Raw genomic sequence first — 18,038 nt, forward strand, 5'->3', positions numbered from 1 at the left:
CAGTTACAGGCCCTTGCCATCTATCAAGAACCAGCTGAGAGAAGTGGGTCCCACAAATCCATTAGCAGTGAAATGCTTTATGTTCAGACCTTGTTTTCACATTCACACAATGCTAAATATGTCCTGGCAGAATGAGAGCCAACACCCAGCCAATTGCCTCTGTGGCCAGAACTGTGCCCTCAGCTCTAACTTGGTCATTAGTTTTTGCAGTGGTCAAGCGTTTGGGCTCCATTTCTTTTGGCCCCCAATTTCCTTGATGTAGACCCCCCCCCACCATGACCTGTCATTATATCCACAAAGAGGACAAAGGCAAAAAACTCTGGACACTTAGTTAGGACAAGAGAGGATGGTACCCTCCTTTCCAGACCGCCCTGCGTTTCCTCACTGCATCATCAGGGTCCAGGGCAGCAGACGCTCAATAAACACATACGGAGGGACTTCCCTGGCGGTCCAGTGGTTCAGACTCTGCTTTGCGGAGTCAGCTCACTCCTAGGGTCCTTAATTCCTCTTCTGCTTAAAATTCTGGTTATTGACCAAGTCTGTCATCTGTTTCCTCAAGGGGTGACCTGGTTTCACCCTGAGGAAGGAGAGTAAAATGTCCTTGGAGTGATTTAATTTTGAGTATTGAGATGAATGACTATGCCCTCATGGAATGCTTTCAAATGATGAAATAAAAAAGACTCATTAAATAGTTATTACTTTTAGGCAAAATGAGATAAGTATGCTTAAAGTGCAAATGTAGGACAGACAAATTAGCAGCTTAGGGTTATCTGGGGTAGTCAAAGAAAGCTTCACATAAAAGGTAATGACTGAATTGGGTTTTGAAGGCTAACTAGGAGTTCTCTGGATGGAGGGAGTGATGGGAGGGGCCAGAGAAGGATATTCTGGGCAGAGAGAATAGCATATATCCCCTTTTGTGAGATAAACATTCATCTTTTTAAATGTAACTCCTAGATTCAGGTGAGTAAACCTTCCCCTTTCTCCGTTGCCTTTTGCTTCTCTTCTTTTCCCAGCTACTGGTAAGGTTTCCTCAGACAACCACTTTGCTTTCTGGCATTTCTTTTTCTTTGGGATAGTTTTGGTCATCGCCTCTTGTAAATGTTATGAACCTCCATCCACAGTTCTTCAGGCACTCTATCAGATCCAATCTCTTGAATCTATTCATCATTTCTAGTATCTAATCATAAGAGATTTAATTTAGATCATACCTGAATGGGCTAGTGGTTTTCCCTATTTTCTTCAATTGAAGCCTGAATTTTGCAATGAGGAGCTCATGAACTAGACTACAGTCAACTCCCAGTCTTCATTTTGCTGACTGTATAGAACTTCTCCATCTTCAGTTGCAAAGAATATAACCAATCTGATTTCAATATTGACCACCTAGGGATGTCCATGTGTAGAATCATTTCTTGCATTGTCATAAGAAGGTGTTTGCTCTGATCAGTGTGTTGTCTTGGCAAAATTCTGGCAGCCTTTTGCCCTGTTTCATTTATCCAAGGCCAAACTTGCCCGTTACTCTAGGTATCTCTTGGCTTCCTACTTTTGCTCTCCAATCCCCTATGTTGGGGCTTTCCTGTTAGTTTAGATAGTGAAGAACCCACCTGCAATACGGGAGACCTGGGTTCAATCCCTGGGCTGGGAAGATTCTCTGTAGGAGGGCATGGCAACCCACTCCAGTATTCTTGCCTGGAGAATCCCCATGGACAGAGGAGCCTGGCGAGCTACAGTCCCTGGGGTCACAGAGTCAGACGTGACTAAGCGACTAAGCACAGCTCCTATGATGCAAAGGACATCTTTTTTTGGTGTTAACTCTACAAGGTCTTGTGGGTCTTCACAGAATCATTTGACTTCTTTTGGCATTAGTAATTGGGGCATAGACTTGCATTACTATAATATCGAATAGTTTGCCTTGGAAACAATCCCAAGTTCATTCTGTCAAATTTGAGACTGCACCGAAGTACTACATTTCAGAATCTTTTGCTGACTATTAGTCTTCTGCTGACTACCATTTCTTCTAAAGGATTCTTGTCCACAGTAGTAGATATAATGGTCATCTGAATTCAATTTGCCCATTCCCATCCACTTAAGTTCACTGATTCCTAAATTGTCAATTAGGGTCACCTAAAATGGATTATTCCAGCCATTCACACTTGAGTGTGAATCAAGTTTACTCTCTTTATTAGGAACCTAGTTCACAACCAAGTTGTAGTGATCCCTGACCAACAATTACTTTGTTGATTATTTGTAGTGATCCCTGACCATCCACTTATTTTTCAAGTCTCCCCATTCTACTTCAATTGCAGTTCTGACATCCATTTATCTTTCTTCCCTGCTCAACTCACCTCTTCACTGCCCAGGTAATTATTCTGTTCTTTACTGGGCCACTGCGCTAGCCTCCAACCTTGCCTCTCTGGCTCTAAACTCTTCTTTAATCAGTCCTCTACATAACAGCAAGGATGACAACCCATCCTGTCATTCCAATCCCCTACTTGCCATATTTTTGTGGCTAAGCTAGCTTCCAGGGTTCCTAATGATCAGACCACTGTTACCTTCCCAGCCCCATGTCTGTCCACACTGACCTCCCTGGAGTCCCCGGATGTATCCTCCCCTCTCACTCCCTACCTGTGGCCCTGCTATCACTCCTGCCCACCCCTCCACTCCCAGCTACAATCAACAATCCACTCATTTTGACTCAGAGATGCTTCACTCTGAGAAGTGTTTCGTGACTATTTCTGAGTTCGGGAAGCCTGACCCTCCTTGAGGCCTCCCTAGCAGACCCCAAACCAAAGACTGACCCCTTGCGATGCGGGGTCCACATCTCTCCCTTGGCTGAGCTTGTCTTAATCCATCAGGAGGGCAAGGAAAATAGGTATTCTATAGAAACATGCTAAATAAAGCAATATATAAAAACTCCAAGCAAAGGATATTCTCTTGAAAAAAGAAAGATGGGCCACATGCTTTTGGAGGCCCCTAGTGATGCAGCAGCAGCAGCAGCAGTGATGCCTAGCTTTGGAAGATGGAGGACTTGGGAAGCCACTAGTCATGGCAAAAGATGGACCTAAACTCAGTCTTGCATCCTGAGTACCTTCCAGCTGAACAAGCAGATTCAATTTCCTCCTGCAGAGAAGCCTGCCGTCAATCACTCTGATATTTTTTTTTTTAATATGGTATGACTATTCTGAATATTTACTTGTTATCTTAGTTTCAGCATGTAGGATTTAGCTGCCTGACCAGGTATCAAAATCGGGTCCCCTGCATTGGAAGCATGGATTCTTAGCCAATGGACCACCGGGAAAGTCCCACCCCAGTATCCTTGGGATCCTCCCCCAATTCGTGTTCCAGCAGAGCTACAGCACTGTAGATGACCCTTCCTTAATGCTTACCTTGCATGAAATTATTTTTTCAGTATTTTTTTCCGGCCAGATTGTAAATTCCATGAAACTAGAGATGGGGCTAATTTGTTCATGGTGAAATCACTCAACCTCACACGTGAGCATTAACTAAAAACACCGTCTGAAAAAGTACACACAGAATGGCTTCAACTTGGGTTCTTCAAAAAGTATTATTATTTGCAAAAAAGGAGCAGACATTACTATAATTATTGATTCAAGAAATACCTGTGTTGAGTGCTTGATGCCCAGAGTGGCAGACATGGTCCCTCACTTACTGGAAGATTAAAGGAGACAAGCAGGTGAATAATGATTCCAAGTGGACAGAAGGCAGGGCTCAGATGCAGTCATTCCTGGGCTCATGTGCCAGGCCTATCAGGGACCTGCTGTCTAATGCTGAGCTATTTGCTGAAGTTGTTAGAGCTTTAGTTTCCTCAACTACAGCATGTGAACCTATGCAGGGAGGTGAGAGACAGCATATTAAAAATATCCAACAAGAGCCTAACATGGGGAAGTGTTTGATATATTTAGCTGGCACAATTACGTTAGAAAGCAAATGTGATTCGTGGTGTCATCATTTCATCATCCCTGGAGAACAGGATGGGAGAGAAGACAGTAGAGAGAGAGGGGTATGCCGAGGGGAAGCCCACTCTCCCATCTGAACCCCAAGCAGAATTTACAAAGTGAGCAGGTTTCTTCTCTTGTGAGTCCCTTGAACTGCAAGAGATCAAACCAGTCCATCCTAAAGGAAATCAATCCTGAATATTCATTGGAAGGACTGATGCTGAAGCCAAAGCTCCAATACTTTGGCCACCTGATGTAAAGAACTGACTCATTGGAAAAGACCCTGATGCTGGGAAAGATGGAGGGCTAGAGGAGAAGGGGATGACAGAGGATGAGATGGTTGGATGGCATCACCAATTCAATGAGCATGAGTTTGAGCAAACTTCAGGAGCCAGTGAAAGACAGGGAAGCCTGGTGTGCTGCAGTTCATGGGGTCACAAAGAGTTGAACATGACTTAGTGACTGAATAACAACAAAAGACAAGAAGAAACAGGCTCAGAGAGGTGACCTGATGCCCAAGCTCTCACAGTTCACCCATGGAAGAACCTGACCTTAGCCCTACAGGTTTTCTTCCTCTAAACCTGGTGATATTGCCTGTATGTCCTGCTGTGTCCACATCCTGTATTCACTCGGTATGTGTTTATTTTTTTTTTAATATTTACTTATTTAGCTGCATCGGCTCTCAGTTCCAGCACCTGGACTCCAACTGTGGCTCGTGGGGTCAGAAGTCACAGCACATGGGCTCAGGTGCTCTGTGGGTTGTGGGATCCTAGTTCCCAGACCCAAGCCCAAACCCGCATCCCCTGCACCGCAAAGCAGAGTCTGAACCACTGGACCGCCAGGGAAGTCCCTCCATATGTGTTTATTGAGCATCTGCTGCCCTGGACTCTGATGATGCAGTGAGGAAACGCAGGGCGGTCTGGAAAGGAGGGTACCATCCTCTCTTGTCCTAACTGACACCTCTCATCGTGCCTTGATTCTCTGGAGAGGAGCAAGGCCTCTGAAAGTAGGCAGTGTGGAATAAAGCAGCTCTTCACTAATGAAAAGGGTGGTGCATAAATAGTCAATACTGTAGACTTCTGCACATAAAGCCCATTTCCACTGATTTATATCCTCTTTTAGAAATAACCTGTACAATTATATTGCATCCATAAGCAGGCTGATGTAACAGAAAGCCCATCATTTTATTTAGCAACCTACTATTTATTCCACAGGATTTTAGGAAATTAGATAATCATTTAAACGAGAATGCTGAAACTGTTTGGCAGAGAGGGAGAGGGAGAACACAACAGCGTTTGCCAACTTAATTCTCAAAATAGGAGAAGGTGGACTTCCCTGGCGGCACGGTGGATAAGAATCTGCCCTCCAGTGCGGGACACGGGCTTGATCCCTGGTCCAGGAAGATCCTACATGCCCTGCCGGGTCGCTCGGCTCCTGCGCCATAACTTCTCAGCCCTCCGGAGCCCGCGGGCTGTAACCACGGAGCCCATTAACCACACTTACTGAGGCCTGCACACTCTAGGGCCCTTGAGCCACAGCTAATGAGGCCCCGTGCTGCATCGACTGAAGCCCGCGCGTCCTAGAGTTGTGATCCACAGTAAGAGAAGCCACTGCAGTGGGAAGTCTGCACGCCGCAACTAGTAGAGTGCCCCCCACTTGCAGCAACTAGAGAGAACCAAGGGTCCAATGAGGCGGACTTCCCTGGCGGTCCAGTGATTAAGGCTCTGCCTTGCAATGTGGGGGAGAAGGCTTCAATCCCTGGTTGGGGACTGAATCCCACCTGCCATGGAACAACCAAGTCCACATACGACAACTAGAAAGTCCCAGTGGCTCAATGAAAGATCCTGCGTGAAACGACAAAGATACCAGCTAAGACCCAACGCAGCCAGATGAATATGTAAATAAACATTAAAAAAGAAATCCAGTGAGGTCTCATCTCACCTCAACTGTGTCTCCAACATTAACTGAGCCCCTACGATGTGCCAGCAGCTCAGAAGGGCACCGAGATCAACAGAAATGACAGCATCCCACGAGGTGGGAGTCGAGGCTGCCATGTTTGTCCACCCTACATCACCACCCTTGGGCAGAGCCTGAGACACGGGACGTGTCTGATGGTTACCCGATTAGCGAGCAAACCAGCGGCAGCATCTCTCCTCACGGCATCCTAATGAGGTGTTAACAGTAGCAACAAACGTCCATGCCTCACCCTCATGACTCCGGATCCCCACGAAAGGGACCTGAAGATGCTGACAACAAGGAGCAAGGCTGTATTTACAGCAAAGAACCCAACAGAAATGGAGCAAAAAGGAAAAAAATAAAGAGCACAGTGCACCTGGGAGAGGGGAGATTTCCACGTGGAAGTCAGGCCTGTGCCTCAGTTTCCCTCTGCACGCCCACCCCCTACAGGCACACGCCTCCCATCACTGAGGGCAGGGCTGTCAGGCCACAAAGCCACGCACGTGTGTGCACGTGCTGGGTGAGCACCACACCCTTCGAGGAAGATGCTGCTCTTCACTTCTCAGTGATCCAAACAAAAGGGAGCCAGCATTTCCTCTCAAGAACACACATTCCTCCGTCTGGGGAAGCACCTTCTAAGGGAAGTGGAGGAAGGAAAGCTTTCACATTGGTGGCCAGCGTGTTCATCTCAGGCACAGTCGTCTGCTCGGGCAGCATGTATTCTGTGATCTCCACCGGAGGGCTGGCGAGGCTCAGAGCGCCAGCACAAAACAGATCTGCAGGAAAGTTAAAGGCCTAACCGCCTCCCGGCTCGGGCTTTTGATCTCTTTCCTCCTGATGTTCTCAAATTCCAGGATCTTAGCCACTCATTCACTCAACAAAGCCTTCCTGAGCATGTGCCCCATGCAAGGCGTACCCACGGGAACCAATCAACCATTCATCTGCATGGGCAGAGCAGACAAGCCAAAGCCCTTTCTCTGGTTAACATCAACCTAGTGGCTGGTTAACCGAGGGGCTTCCCTGCTGGCTCAGTTGGTAAAGTATCTGCCTGCAATGCAGGAAGCCCAGGTTCAATCCCTGGGTTAGGAAGATCCCCTGGAGAAGGGCATGGCAACCCACTGCAGTATTCTTGCCTGGAGAATTCCAAGGACAGAGGGGCCTGGCGGGCTACTGCCCATGGGGTCGCAAAGAGACACAACTGAGCAAATAATACTTTCACTTTTTCAGCAGCTGAAGACGGGTGGGGAGTTGGCATCAGGCTGAGTTAAAATGCCAGCTTGGCCCCTGCCCAGCTGTGTGACTTTACAGATATGGCTTAACCTCTCTCTAAGTTTCTTCAGCTGTCAAAGGAAATAGGAAACTGTTCTGTGGAAACGGATGGAATCCACATGCATCAGTGGTTTAATAGAATATCTTGGTGTAAAGCAGGCATTCAGAAATGTGATTTCGGGGACTTTCCTGGTGGTGCAGTGGTTAAGACTGTGCTTCCACTGCAGGGGATGTGGGTTCGATCCCTGTTCTGGGAAGTAAGATCCCACATGCTGCACAGTGAGGACAACAAATAAAAACAAAATTAAAAAAAAAAAAAAAAAAAAAACATGATTTCAAATAATGAGTATCATACTTTTCACTTGGAAAAGTGAAAAAAGAAGTGCTCCTTGGAAGGAAAGTTATGACCAATGTAGACAGCATACTAAAAAGCAGAGACATTACTTTGCCAACAAAGGTCTGTCTAATCAAGGCTATGGTTTTTCCAATGGTCATGTACAGATGTGACAGTTGAACTTTGAAGAAAACTGAGTGTCAAAGAACTGATGCTTTTGAACTGTGGCGTTGGAGAAGACTCTTGAGAGTCCCTTGGACTGCAAGGAGATCCAACCAGTCCATCCTAAAGGAGATCAGTCCTGGGAGTTCACTGGAAGGACTGATGCTGAAGCTGAAACTCCAATACTTTGGCCAGCTGATGCGAAGAGTTGACTCAATGGAAAAGACCCTGATGCTGGGAGGGACTGGGGGCAGGAGGAGAAGGGGACAACAAAGGATGAGATGGCTGGATGGCGTCACCGACTCGATGGACATGAGTTTGAGTAAACTCCGGGAGTTGGTGATGGAGAGGGAGGCCTGGCGTGCTGTGATTCATGGGGTCACAAAGAGTCAGACATGACTGAGTGACTGAGCTGACTGACACTTTTCACACAATCATGGAATTTAAACATTTTAATTACTCCTTTGCCTCACACACTAGATCCCATGACCTATTGAGGGTAAGGACTGAGTTTTGTTTGATTTTGTCCCTGAGGCACACAGATGCCAGCAGAGTGGAGGGCTGAATGAGGGACTAGCAGATAAGTGAACAGACACCCAGATTCCGCTGCTCAAGGAGGCAGAGCTCTGAGAACGAGGGGAGTCCTCACATCTGTGTGTCTCCACCACGAGGCTATTCCTCCCCCGGGCAGTGGAGTGACCCCACTTCTTTCAGCGAGAAGAAAGGGAGTGTGCCCCAGCTCCTGAGGAAGAAAGGCTTTCTCCTCACTTTGAGTCACTGGATTCCTGACCTTCCTGAGCACTGATGGTCAATTTTACGTGTCCATGGGGCCCATCCGTGGTACCCAGATAGGCAGCCAAACATTATTCTAGACGTTTCTGTGAAAGTGTGCTTCAGAGGAGATTCACGTTTAAACCATGATTTGAATCACGAGTAAAGGTGATTCACCACAGCATGGGTGGGCCTCGCCCAACCAGTTGAAGATGTGAAAAGAAAAAGACGGACACACACGTTACTCATCCTCCCCACTCGAAAGAAGGAAGCAGCTGCTCATTCGGTCAGCAGATGGCCTTTGGACTCAAACTGTATCTCTCCCCTGGGTCTCCAGCCTACTAGCCTGACCTGCAGATTTTGAACTTGCTGGCCTCCATATTCACACGAGACAATTCCTTAAAATAAGTCTGTCTACCTCTCTGTCTCTTTATACATGTGTGTGTGTGTGTGTGTGTGTGTGTGTGTGTGTGCGTATGCACACGTGATCTTATTATCCTGTTGATTCCATTTCTGTAGAGAATCTGAATTCGCCAAGCACAAGTCAAGAGTCCCCAGTTGTACCAAGAAGTGTCAGGCTATTACAGTACAAGGCAGCACCAAGGACTGAAGCAGGCCGCCAGTGTGATCTCATCCCATCCTCTCTCTAGACATTGAGAAACCGAGGCCCAGAGAGGGCAATTATCTGGCTCAGGGTCACACAGTGGGGTGGAGCGGAAGCCAAGAACAGGGAACATCTAAGAGCCTCCACGTCGTTCCCACACGACAACACGAGGCTCTTGGAGTAACATTCAATTTAATTATGTGGATAAACTCAAAGAAAAATAAGACCAGCAGAGGATTTTATTGAGCACTTTTGTGCCAAGCTCTCTGCTGCAGGATTTTATACGCTTATTTCATTTAATCTTCTCAGCAACCCTGCAAGGCAGGCATTAGTATCCTCTTTGACAGAAAAGCCATGAGTGGGAGAGGGAAAACAGTTCCCCTGGGGCAAAGCTGCTGGCGTTTCTGGAGGTAGGAGGGGAAGGGGATGCGAGCTCCAGCTTCAACCCTAAATTTGAAGCCCTGTTTGCTTAAGATGCTGCAGGAAAGAGCAAGGCTGCAGGGCCAGAGACATCTGGGCTCCTAGGGAGGGAGGCATGCCACGTCATGGCAACCCTCACCCCCCAATGATTTTTCATGCCAATGACCTTCTTTTGCTGTGAATCTCTAGTTCCTGCACATGTCTCTGCACACAAAGGCTTATTTTGAAGGGAGCACCTGTTCCCTAATCACTCCAGCTGATGCTGCAATCTGCACGGATTGCGATGTTATTTGCTAATGCACTGGGCTTCTCGGGGACTTGAAGGCACAGCCCGCGAGGGAGGCAGGGGAGTGGATTTTAGTCCTTGCTTGGCAGCCCTTGCCTTGCAGGGGGCGGGAGGGGAAGGCGCAGGATGGGCACGGGGCTCTGAGCCCACATAATTGGATGGGACCCAAATGGAAAATGCACAGGAAAAGAATCTGGTCCTGAAAATAGCCCATTGAGCTGTGAGCAAGTTCACCACTGAGCACCCACCAATAAGCTATTTTATCTGACTCTTGTGAAAGACAGAGATGTCTTCTTTGACACACATCCCCAAAAATAGCCAAGAAAAGAATGGAGGGGGAAAAAAAAGATACTGTATCTTGCGCCCGCTGTGAGTCTATTTCTGTACTAAAATCCTTTCTAAGATATAGGTATTGTGCCATTTTAGATTGGAGGAGGCTGAATTTTTACAGGGTTAATAGAGTCTGCCACATCACAAAGTATTGAGCAGAGCAGCTATTTGAAAGCATAGCCTTCTCTCTGCCTCATCACTGCAGTGATGCTCGGCCTCTCCAGGTGTAACAGAATCAGACAGGCTGGAGGATCTACACTGTTCCTCACCCCACACCAGGTCCAGGGTTTCTGAAAAGTCCCTGCTTGGCATCCAGGTGTCCATGGAAATGCCGCACTCTCCCCCTGCTGTCTGCTGTCGTATAAGGCAAGGAACCCCTCTGTGACTCAGCGCTCTCACTGCTCAGAGTTCTATATGAACATAACCAGGTATTTGGATCAGTCATCCATCCAACACACATTTCCTGAGGGTTAACCACATGTGCCAGGCATGGTGCCAGGCCCTAAGGATGTGGAAGTTGAAGGCATTGGGCTCTGTCCCCAGCTGTCTGGAGCCCAGTGGAGGAAAGACAGAGATGCCTAGAGTTGACTGTAGAGAAAGCATTTGGGAGGGAGAATTTCTTGCTAGGAGATCAGAGAGTGCTTCTCAGAGCGGGGTGGCATCTGAATGAGGCATTCGAGGATGTGCAGACAGGCACCCAGGAGTTCCTCCAGGGCAGACACCCGATCACCATCACACCCTGTGCTCCCGTGGTCCCAGCAAAGGCCCCTGTCTGGGGATGGAAGTGTCGTCAAAGATTCACTGAATTGATCTACAACCTCTGATCTGCCCTGATGTTCCAAACCATGTTTCCGGGAAAACAGAGTCTGAGCTGGAGATTTTCAGGTGAGCCCACTGGGGAGGTCTCAGAGGCAAAGCATATGCAGCAGTGAGAAGCAGCATGGGATAGAGGAAGAGGCTGGGTTGTGATGCGGTCACAGTAAACCTTTGGTCAAGCCTTGGGGGGTCTGGAGCAGGGCTGGAACTTAGCCATTACAGCAACGAACACACATACTCACCTGTGAGGTTATTAAGTATCAGCAACCCCACTCTACAGGTGGGAAAACTGAGGCTCAGAGAAGTGAGCAAATGAAGGATGGCGCCAGGTTTTGAAATGAGCTTATGGCCAAAGGACTTTTGAGGTTCCACATCGTCCTGAGGAAGCCCCTTACAATGTGCCACCTGGTCCAGAGGAAGCCCCTTACAATGTGCCCCATGACCTCCATGCAACCATATTTTTCAAGGGGCCATATGACAGGGGTACCATGTGAAGAACCTCCTCTCTGCGCTCTCCTGGGGCCTGGCATTAGGAATACGTTTGATAAATGTAGCAGCCAACCAAAGAAGGAACAGATGGGTCAACAAGAGACAAGGATGGAGGGAGCGAAGTAACTCTGCGTGGGGCATCTGAAATGAACAGAAGTCTCACAGAGCAGGCACGGCCTGCCAAGTGAGGTCTGCAGTCTTGGGGCCACTGTCCCCATGCAGACGTTACCTCTGAGGAGGTCGGCTTGCAGTATCCAGCTCCGAAGACCAGGTTTTCCAGGGAAAGGCTAGACTGCTCTGGTCCTGTGTCTGGGCCGCCTTTCCCAAGCCAGGAGCCTCTTCCTGGGCGAGTAAAACTGTAAAGAAGGGAATTGAAAGAATTGAAAATGTGTCTAATTTTTGTCAAAGGAAGTAGAGGGAAAGATGGTGCTATTGATTCAGCCTCCTTGACGCTGCTGCTGGGGAGCCTGTGAGACGAGCCGTTTAGAAGAGATAGCAGGTGGTCCTAGAGGTAAAGAACTGGCCTGTCAATGCAGGAGACGGGAGAGATGTGGGTTCAATGCCTGGGTCAGGAAAATCCCCTGGAGGAGGGCATGCAATCCAACTCCAATATTCTTGCCTGGAGAGCCCCATGGACAGAGGAGCCTGGCGGGCTACAGTCCATGGAGTGGCACGAAGTCGGACACAACTGAAGTGGCTGAGCACGCACACACAGCTCACTCCCGAGGGATGCTTGGGTGGGACATTTTTGGATGCTGCCAGGACAAGTGGCTGTAACTGGCACATGAGCTTTGGGGCCAAGGATGACACTCATCCCACTATGTCTATAAATGCCCACAATCTGCCTGATGAGACACACCGAGGCAGAGGTGACTTAACCACAGGGGAAGGTAGCATGGGATCCTGATCAGAAAGACAAGGGGAGGCTCCATCTGACATGGTCTGAGTCCTACACCTACTCTTGTCATTGGTACAATCCAGAGTGAAGTCCTTCAACCCCCAGGCCCCTTCTGAACCTCTTTTCTTCTGTGGAAGAAGGGAAAACAATATCCACCTCCATGACATGACCACACAGAAGTTTCATAGGATCGTGCATGTCAAAGATTTTCACTGTGTCGATACTAGTTAGAAACTCTGTACCTGTTCCAGAGACAAAAATACAGACCCTGCTCAGCTCTGCAAGTCATCACAAGGTCAGCGAGCACAGAGTGATGGTGACCATCCATTTTAGGGTCAAGGGCGATCAGAAAAGCCCTTGTGAGCTGGTGGTGGTTTAGTTGCTAAGCTGTGTCCGACTCTTGCGATTCCATGGACTGTAGCCTGCCAGGCTCTTCTGTTCATGGGATTCTCCAGGCGAAAACACTGGAGTGGGTTGCTATGTCCTCCTCCAGGGGATCTTCCTGACCCAGGGACTGAACCCCCATCTCCTGCATCTCCTGCAACTGCAGGTGGATTCTTTACCCACTGAGGTCTACCAGGGTTTAAATTTCAGCAGCACCATTTGCCAGCTCCATGGGGAACATTTTAAACCTCCCTGTATCCTCATAAGTCAGAAAGGTTGATACCAGCACCTTAACAGTGGGGTTGTCTGAGGATTCCATGAGTTTAGCCAAGTGAAAGTACAATGTCTGGCAAAGAGCAATGATTCAATAAATGCTAGAAGAAGTTCTTGTCGATAATACCACAAAATCATAAAATCTAACATAACCATTATTCTATTTATATAGCTATTGCTGATAATACCACAAACACAATCCACTCTAATATAATCAAGTCTTGGAATTGTTTAGAACTGAGATTTGAAGCAACTCTGCAGTTCAGCGAGAATGTGGATAAATGGAACACTGCAGTAGAAATGGGGAATTTGTGTATGAGCCATGATGCTCATGGCACATTCAGAGGACCGACTGCAAATTAGACACCAGAATAACTCATTGTTGACTTCAGTGTGACCCTGAGCTGCCGAGTCCCTCAGGTGAACTCTAGTTATACCCAGTTAAGGGTTGGACACTGAGCGTTAAACAGACCTGAGTCTGTTTCAGGGAAGGATCTTATAAGATTAAATTTTCATTCTACTCCTGCTTCTTCCTGGCTGGATTTAACAACTGATGCTAAAACTGCTTTTCTGGAAAAACTGGAGCTTGCCCTATTTGACAGGTATTTCCCATAACCTTAAAGGGTTCCCAACCACTGTGAGTGAACTCATAGGAATCCTTCCTGCAGAACCCAGAGAACAGAAGGCAGGTCTATTTTTACCGCTATCCCTGGAGAAGCCTCAACTCCGCTGGTGAATTTCTATCTGAACCGCTCTCTGGCAAGGTGCTGTAGACAAACTTGCAAAGAATTATTTCTGTTAGGAGGTTAAACTTTCTACGCAGAAGAGCTGAAATAGCCCCTTTAACAAGCAGAGCCCAGGACGGAGCTCAGCAGGCAGATGCGCACAGTAACTGGAGAAGCACGGCATGGTCACATCAGAAAGATCTCGTTTCCTACACGCTGACCCCAGCAGGGGATCAGGACCCCTGCCCAGCCATGAGTGGGGACTGGAGTCTCCCCCACCTGCATTTCAACCCCCAGCACTGAGAAGTGTCCTGAAAAGGGACATCAGGAAAGTTCCCTTCCAGAAACTGCATAATACAAGATTCCATCCCCAAATATCTCTCTGCTCACATGTGGAACCCACACCCTCACACGTGGGGGACATTTGAAGTGAACTGATGTCACTTCTGGTCCTGCCAGGCACTTGGATGAAGATGCCTGGGTACCATAAGACATGCTCATTGTTGTCAGCTCGGTCCTTCCGTTAGGGCATTCATAGAACCTCAGTGCACCTTGAGGCCATGGTGATGCTGGGACAATTCCCTGAAGAGAAAGCATAGGACCACTTAGGTGGTCCTGCCCTTAAACAAAGAGCCACTGGAGGAGGGGGCAGAAAACTGCATGCCGGGCACTGTCCTCATGTGAGGCTCACTAAAACCTATGTGGACAAGCCCCATGAGCGTCCTGGCTTAGAGATGGAGAACTGTATGTCCCAGAGATGTTAGGTGACTTTTCAAATAAGATATAGTTAGAAAGGAGCCAGGTCAGATGGAGGCATCAGGTCACAGCCATTTAGCTCCGAGGTTCTCCACCCAGGTCCTCCCCAGGCCCCTGCCCACCTCTCCTCTGCAACTCAGGGAGGCTCGGAGCTGAAATTTGCAGCCTGGGGGTGCTTCGCTGATCTGGGCTGATGTCCCCTGGGCAGTTCTCAGCATCTCAGCCACACAGGAGACTCAAGTGTAACAAGGAACCTGAAGCGGCCACCCTCCCCCTGGTACTGCAGGACGTGTAACCTCATACCTGATCAGCGGCTGCTGCAGGGCCACGAGGGCGGCATGGATGGTCACTGAGATCACCGACAGGTGGAAATAGTCGAACATGACGGGCACCTGGTGATGCAGGCCTCTCCAGGGATGGAAGTGCAGGCCCAGCACACGGCTGCTGATCGCGGGGACCCCGGCCATGTCCCTCAGCCTGGAAGGCAGACGAGCGGTTTACGTGAGTGGTGCTGGCATGTCCCTGCCACCCCCCAGGTAAGTCCACATGGCAACCTTCCCCACACACAAACACTGTGCGTCTATCAGCTTATCCAATCCCTCCCTGCAATAACTCTGCTAGGTAAAAACTTTTTTTTTTGCCATGATGGGAAAATGAAGCAACCGAGGCTCAGAGATGGAAAGCAACCCCCGGGACCTCACACAGCTGCTATGCGGCAGAGCTGGGCTCACACTCTGCTATCACGGATGCCAAGCTCACCTCGCAGTGATGGAAAGATGCCCACATGCTTTTCCAGGCTCAACAGTGAAGCCCTCCTGGACTCCCATGTCCCAGTTTGCTCTTGTATTTCCCCCATGGGCCCCCAACACAGCACTTCCTTGGTACCACTGTGTTTTCTATAAGAGTCCTATCTCTCTTTTTTTTTTTTTAATTTTATTTTATTAGTTGGAGGCCAATTACTTCACAACATTTCAGTGGGTTTTGTCATACATTGACACGAATCAGTCATTGAGTTACACGTATTCCCCATCCCGATCCCCCCTCCCACCTCCCTCTCCACCCGACTCCTCTGGGTCCTCCCAGTGCACCAGGCCCGAGCACTCGTCTCATGCATCCCACCTGGGCTAGTGATCTGATTCACCATAGATAATATACATGCTGTTCTTTTGAAACATCCCACCCTCACCTTCTCCCACGGAGTTCAAAAGTCTGTTCTGTACTTCTGTGTTTCTTTTTCTGTTTTGCATATAGGGTTATCGTTACCATCTTTCTAAATTCTGTATATATGTGTTAGTATGCTGTAATGTTCTTTATCTTTCTGGCTTACTTCACTCTGTATAATGGGCTCCAGTTTCGTCCATCTCATTAGAACTGATTCAAATGAATTCTTTTTAACGGCTGAGTAATATTCCATGGTGTATATGTACCACAGCTTCCTTATCCATTCATCTGCGGATGGGCATCTAGGCTGCTTCCATGTCCTGGCTATTATAAACAGTGCTGCGATGAACATTGGGGTGCACGTGTCTCTTTCAGATCTGGTTTCCTTGGTGTGTATGCCCAGAAGTGGTATTGCTGGGTCATATGGCAGTTCTATTTCCAGTTTTTATGCAAATCAAAACCACAATGAGATACCAGAGTCCTACCTCTTAAAGGCAAGAACTGTGACTAATTCACTGTTAAATCCCTAACACCAAACACAGAATTGGGCACACAGCAGAAATCATTCAGATATTTGTTTATCAAAAGGGATATGTGACTGAATGAATAAATGACCCCCAAAGAGCAATAGAGTCTGATCAGTTTCATCCAGGATTCCCCCTACCTTTTCTCTAGTGTTTTGTAACTGATGGAGACAGAATTCAGTTATTTCGGGGGGAGGGGATCTCAATATAGGAAAGGACTGAACTGCCTCTAATCTTTCCCACCCTGATGATGGGGAAGATTGAGGGCAAGAGGAGAAGAGGGGCGGCAGAGGGTGAGATGGTCAGATGGCATCACTGACTCGATGGACAGGAGTCTGAGCAAACTTCAGAAGAGAGTGAAGGACAGGGAAGCCTGGCGTGTTGCAGCCCACAGGGTCGCAAAGAGTCAGACACAACTGAGTGAATGAACAGCAAAAAAACAAGGTGGGAGAAAACAGAGATGAACTGGATAACACTGAGAAGAAAACGCTTAGGTTCTTATAAAGGAACTAAAAACCAACCTCCAAAATCAAACAAGCACAAGACACAGAGAAAGAACCCTGGCGTTTACCTGGAGGGGAAGAGATGACGCAGAGAGTCTGTGTGTCCAGGCTGAGAACTTTCACGTGTGGCTGCAAGGACTGGACCTGAGAGCAGCTAAGGGGAGGCCCCGGGGTGACCTGTCCCCTGAAGCAGAGGAACGTCCTGATAGGCAGGACTGTCCAGGACAGGGTGGGGTCTGTCGAGGAGAAGTGAGTCCCTCATCCCTGGGCAAGTACGTGCTCAAGGCTCTTTGCAGAGCAGCAGTTTCAAATGTGAGATCAGATTAGAGCAGGTTTCCCAGCCTCAGTGATACAGACCCTTGGGAGTTGAACAATGCTCTGTTGGGGAGCGGGGTGCAGTCCTGTGCATCATGGGATGTTTAGGACTATCCCTGGACCCCACCCACTAGAAGCCAGGAGCACCCACTCCCTGCCCAGAGTGACAATCAAAAATGTCCTCAGAGGGACCTCCTGGCCATCCAGTGGTTAAGACTCTGAGCTCCCAATTCAGGGGACATGGGTTTGGGTTCGATCCCTCCTTGGGGAACTAAAGTCCTACATGCATGATGTATGACACAGCCAAAAATTAAAATGTGAAAAAAAAAATTTTAAATCATGAGAAAACGTCTCCATATTTGGCCAAATTTCCCTGGGGGACAGAATCGCCCCACCCACACTGAGAACCACTAGATGAGGTGGACATACAGAGCCCTTGCACCCCGACATCACCTGGCATGCTCCTTGTTTTGATCCTGCTCAGGCCTAAATGGCTCCAAAAGAAGCTGACTGCCTGGGTCATGTTTCAAAGCCTGAAGTGTACCCCCAGGATGTAATGCAGATGCTTTGTCATCCCCAAACCCAATTTATGAAAATTAAAAAATATGGCATTTCCAATTCCTGCCCGGCCTCTGGCTTCCTGTTCCTCTTTGCTAATCTTATACTCCAAGAAAACACTCTGCTCTGATGGTTATTAAGTGCTTTGTACTATAGGGAGGAAGGGACACATGGAAGCTTGCCCCACACGCATCTAGGAAGCCAGAGAGGAAGATGGCACGGAGCCCTGGACCGTGCACTCGGCCCGGCTTAGACATCACCTCTCTTAATCTTCAGAGCAGACCTATGAAGTGCAGAAGCTATAACAAAGCCTGTTTCATAAATGAGACTACTGAGGCTTAGAAAAGTGCAAGAATGCACCCAGCATCTCATAGTCAATGAGCTCAGAGCCTACTGCTGAGTTGTATATATTTTGGGCCAATCTTCGGTACACAGCCTCTCTGTTAACTACTATTTTCATGGCAACAAGGTCACATTTATTGTATCTACCACACCTGATCACATCCCACCCTGGAGGGCTGGGTAGGGGATGACTTCTAGGCTGAGTTTGG

At 48.1% G+C, this 18,038-nt stretch overlaps 1 protein-coding gene and 1 non-coding gene across 2 annotated transcripts in view; one reads left to right on the forward strand and one right to left on the reverse strand.

Moving 5' to 3' along the window:
• Window positions 1–18,038, reverse strand: part of FAM135B (family with sequence similarity 135 member B) — a 146,838-nt gene that overhangs the window by 58,303 nt on the left and 70,497 nt on the right. The window contains exons 5-6 of the mRNA XM_065903154.1: window positions 14,730–14,903; window positions 11,620–11,746 (exon numbers count right to left, since the gene is read on the reverse strand). Of these exons, the coding sequence (XP_065759226.1) occupies window positions 11,620–11,746; window positions 14,730–14,903 (301 nt within the window). The remainder of the gene's footprint in view (window positions 1–11,619; window positions 11,747–14,729; window positions 14,904–18,038) is intronic.
• Window positions 6,927–6,998, forward strand: TRNAC-GCA (transfer RNA cysteine (anticodon GCA)). Its single transcript has one exon. It is a non-coding gene; the product is annotated as a tRNA-Cys (tRNA).

The sequence above is a fragment of the Muntiacus reevesi genome, chromosome 12 (genome assembly GCF_963930625.1).
Source record: "Muntiacus reevesi chromosome 12, mMunRee1.1, whole genome shotgun sequence".
NCBI classification, from domain to species: Eukaryota; Metazoa; Chordata; class Mammalia; order Artiodactyla; family Cervidae; genus Muntiacus; species Muntiacus reevesi.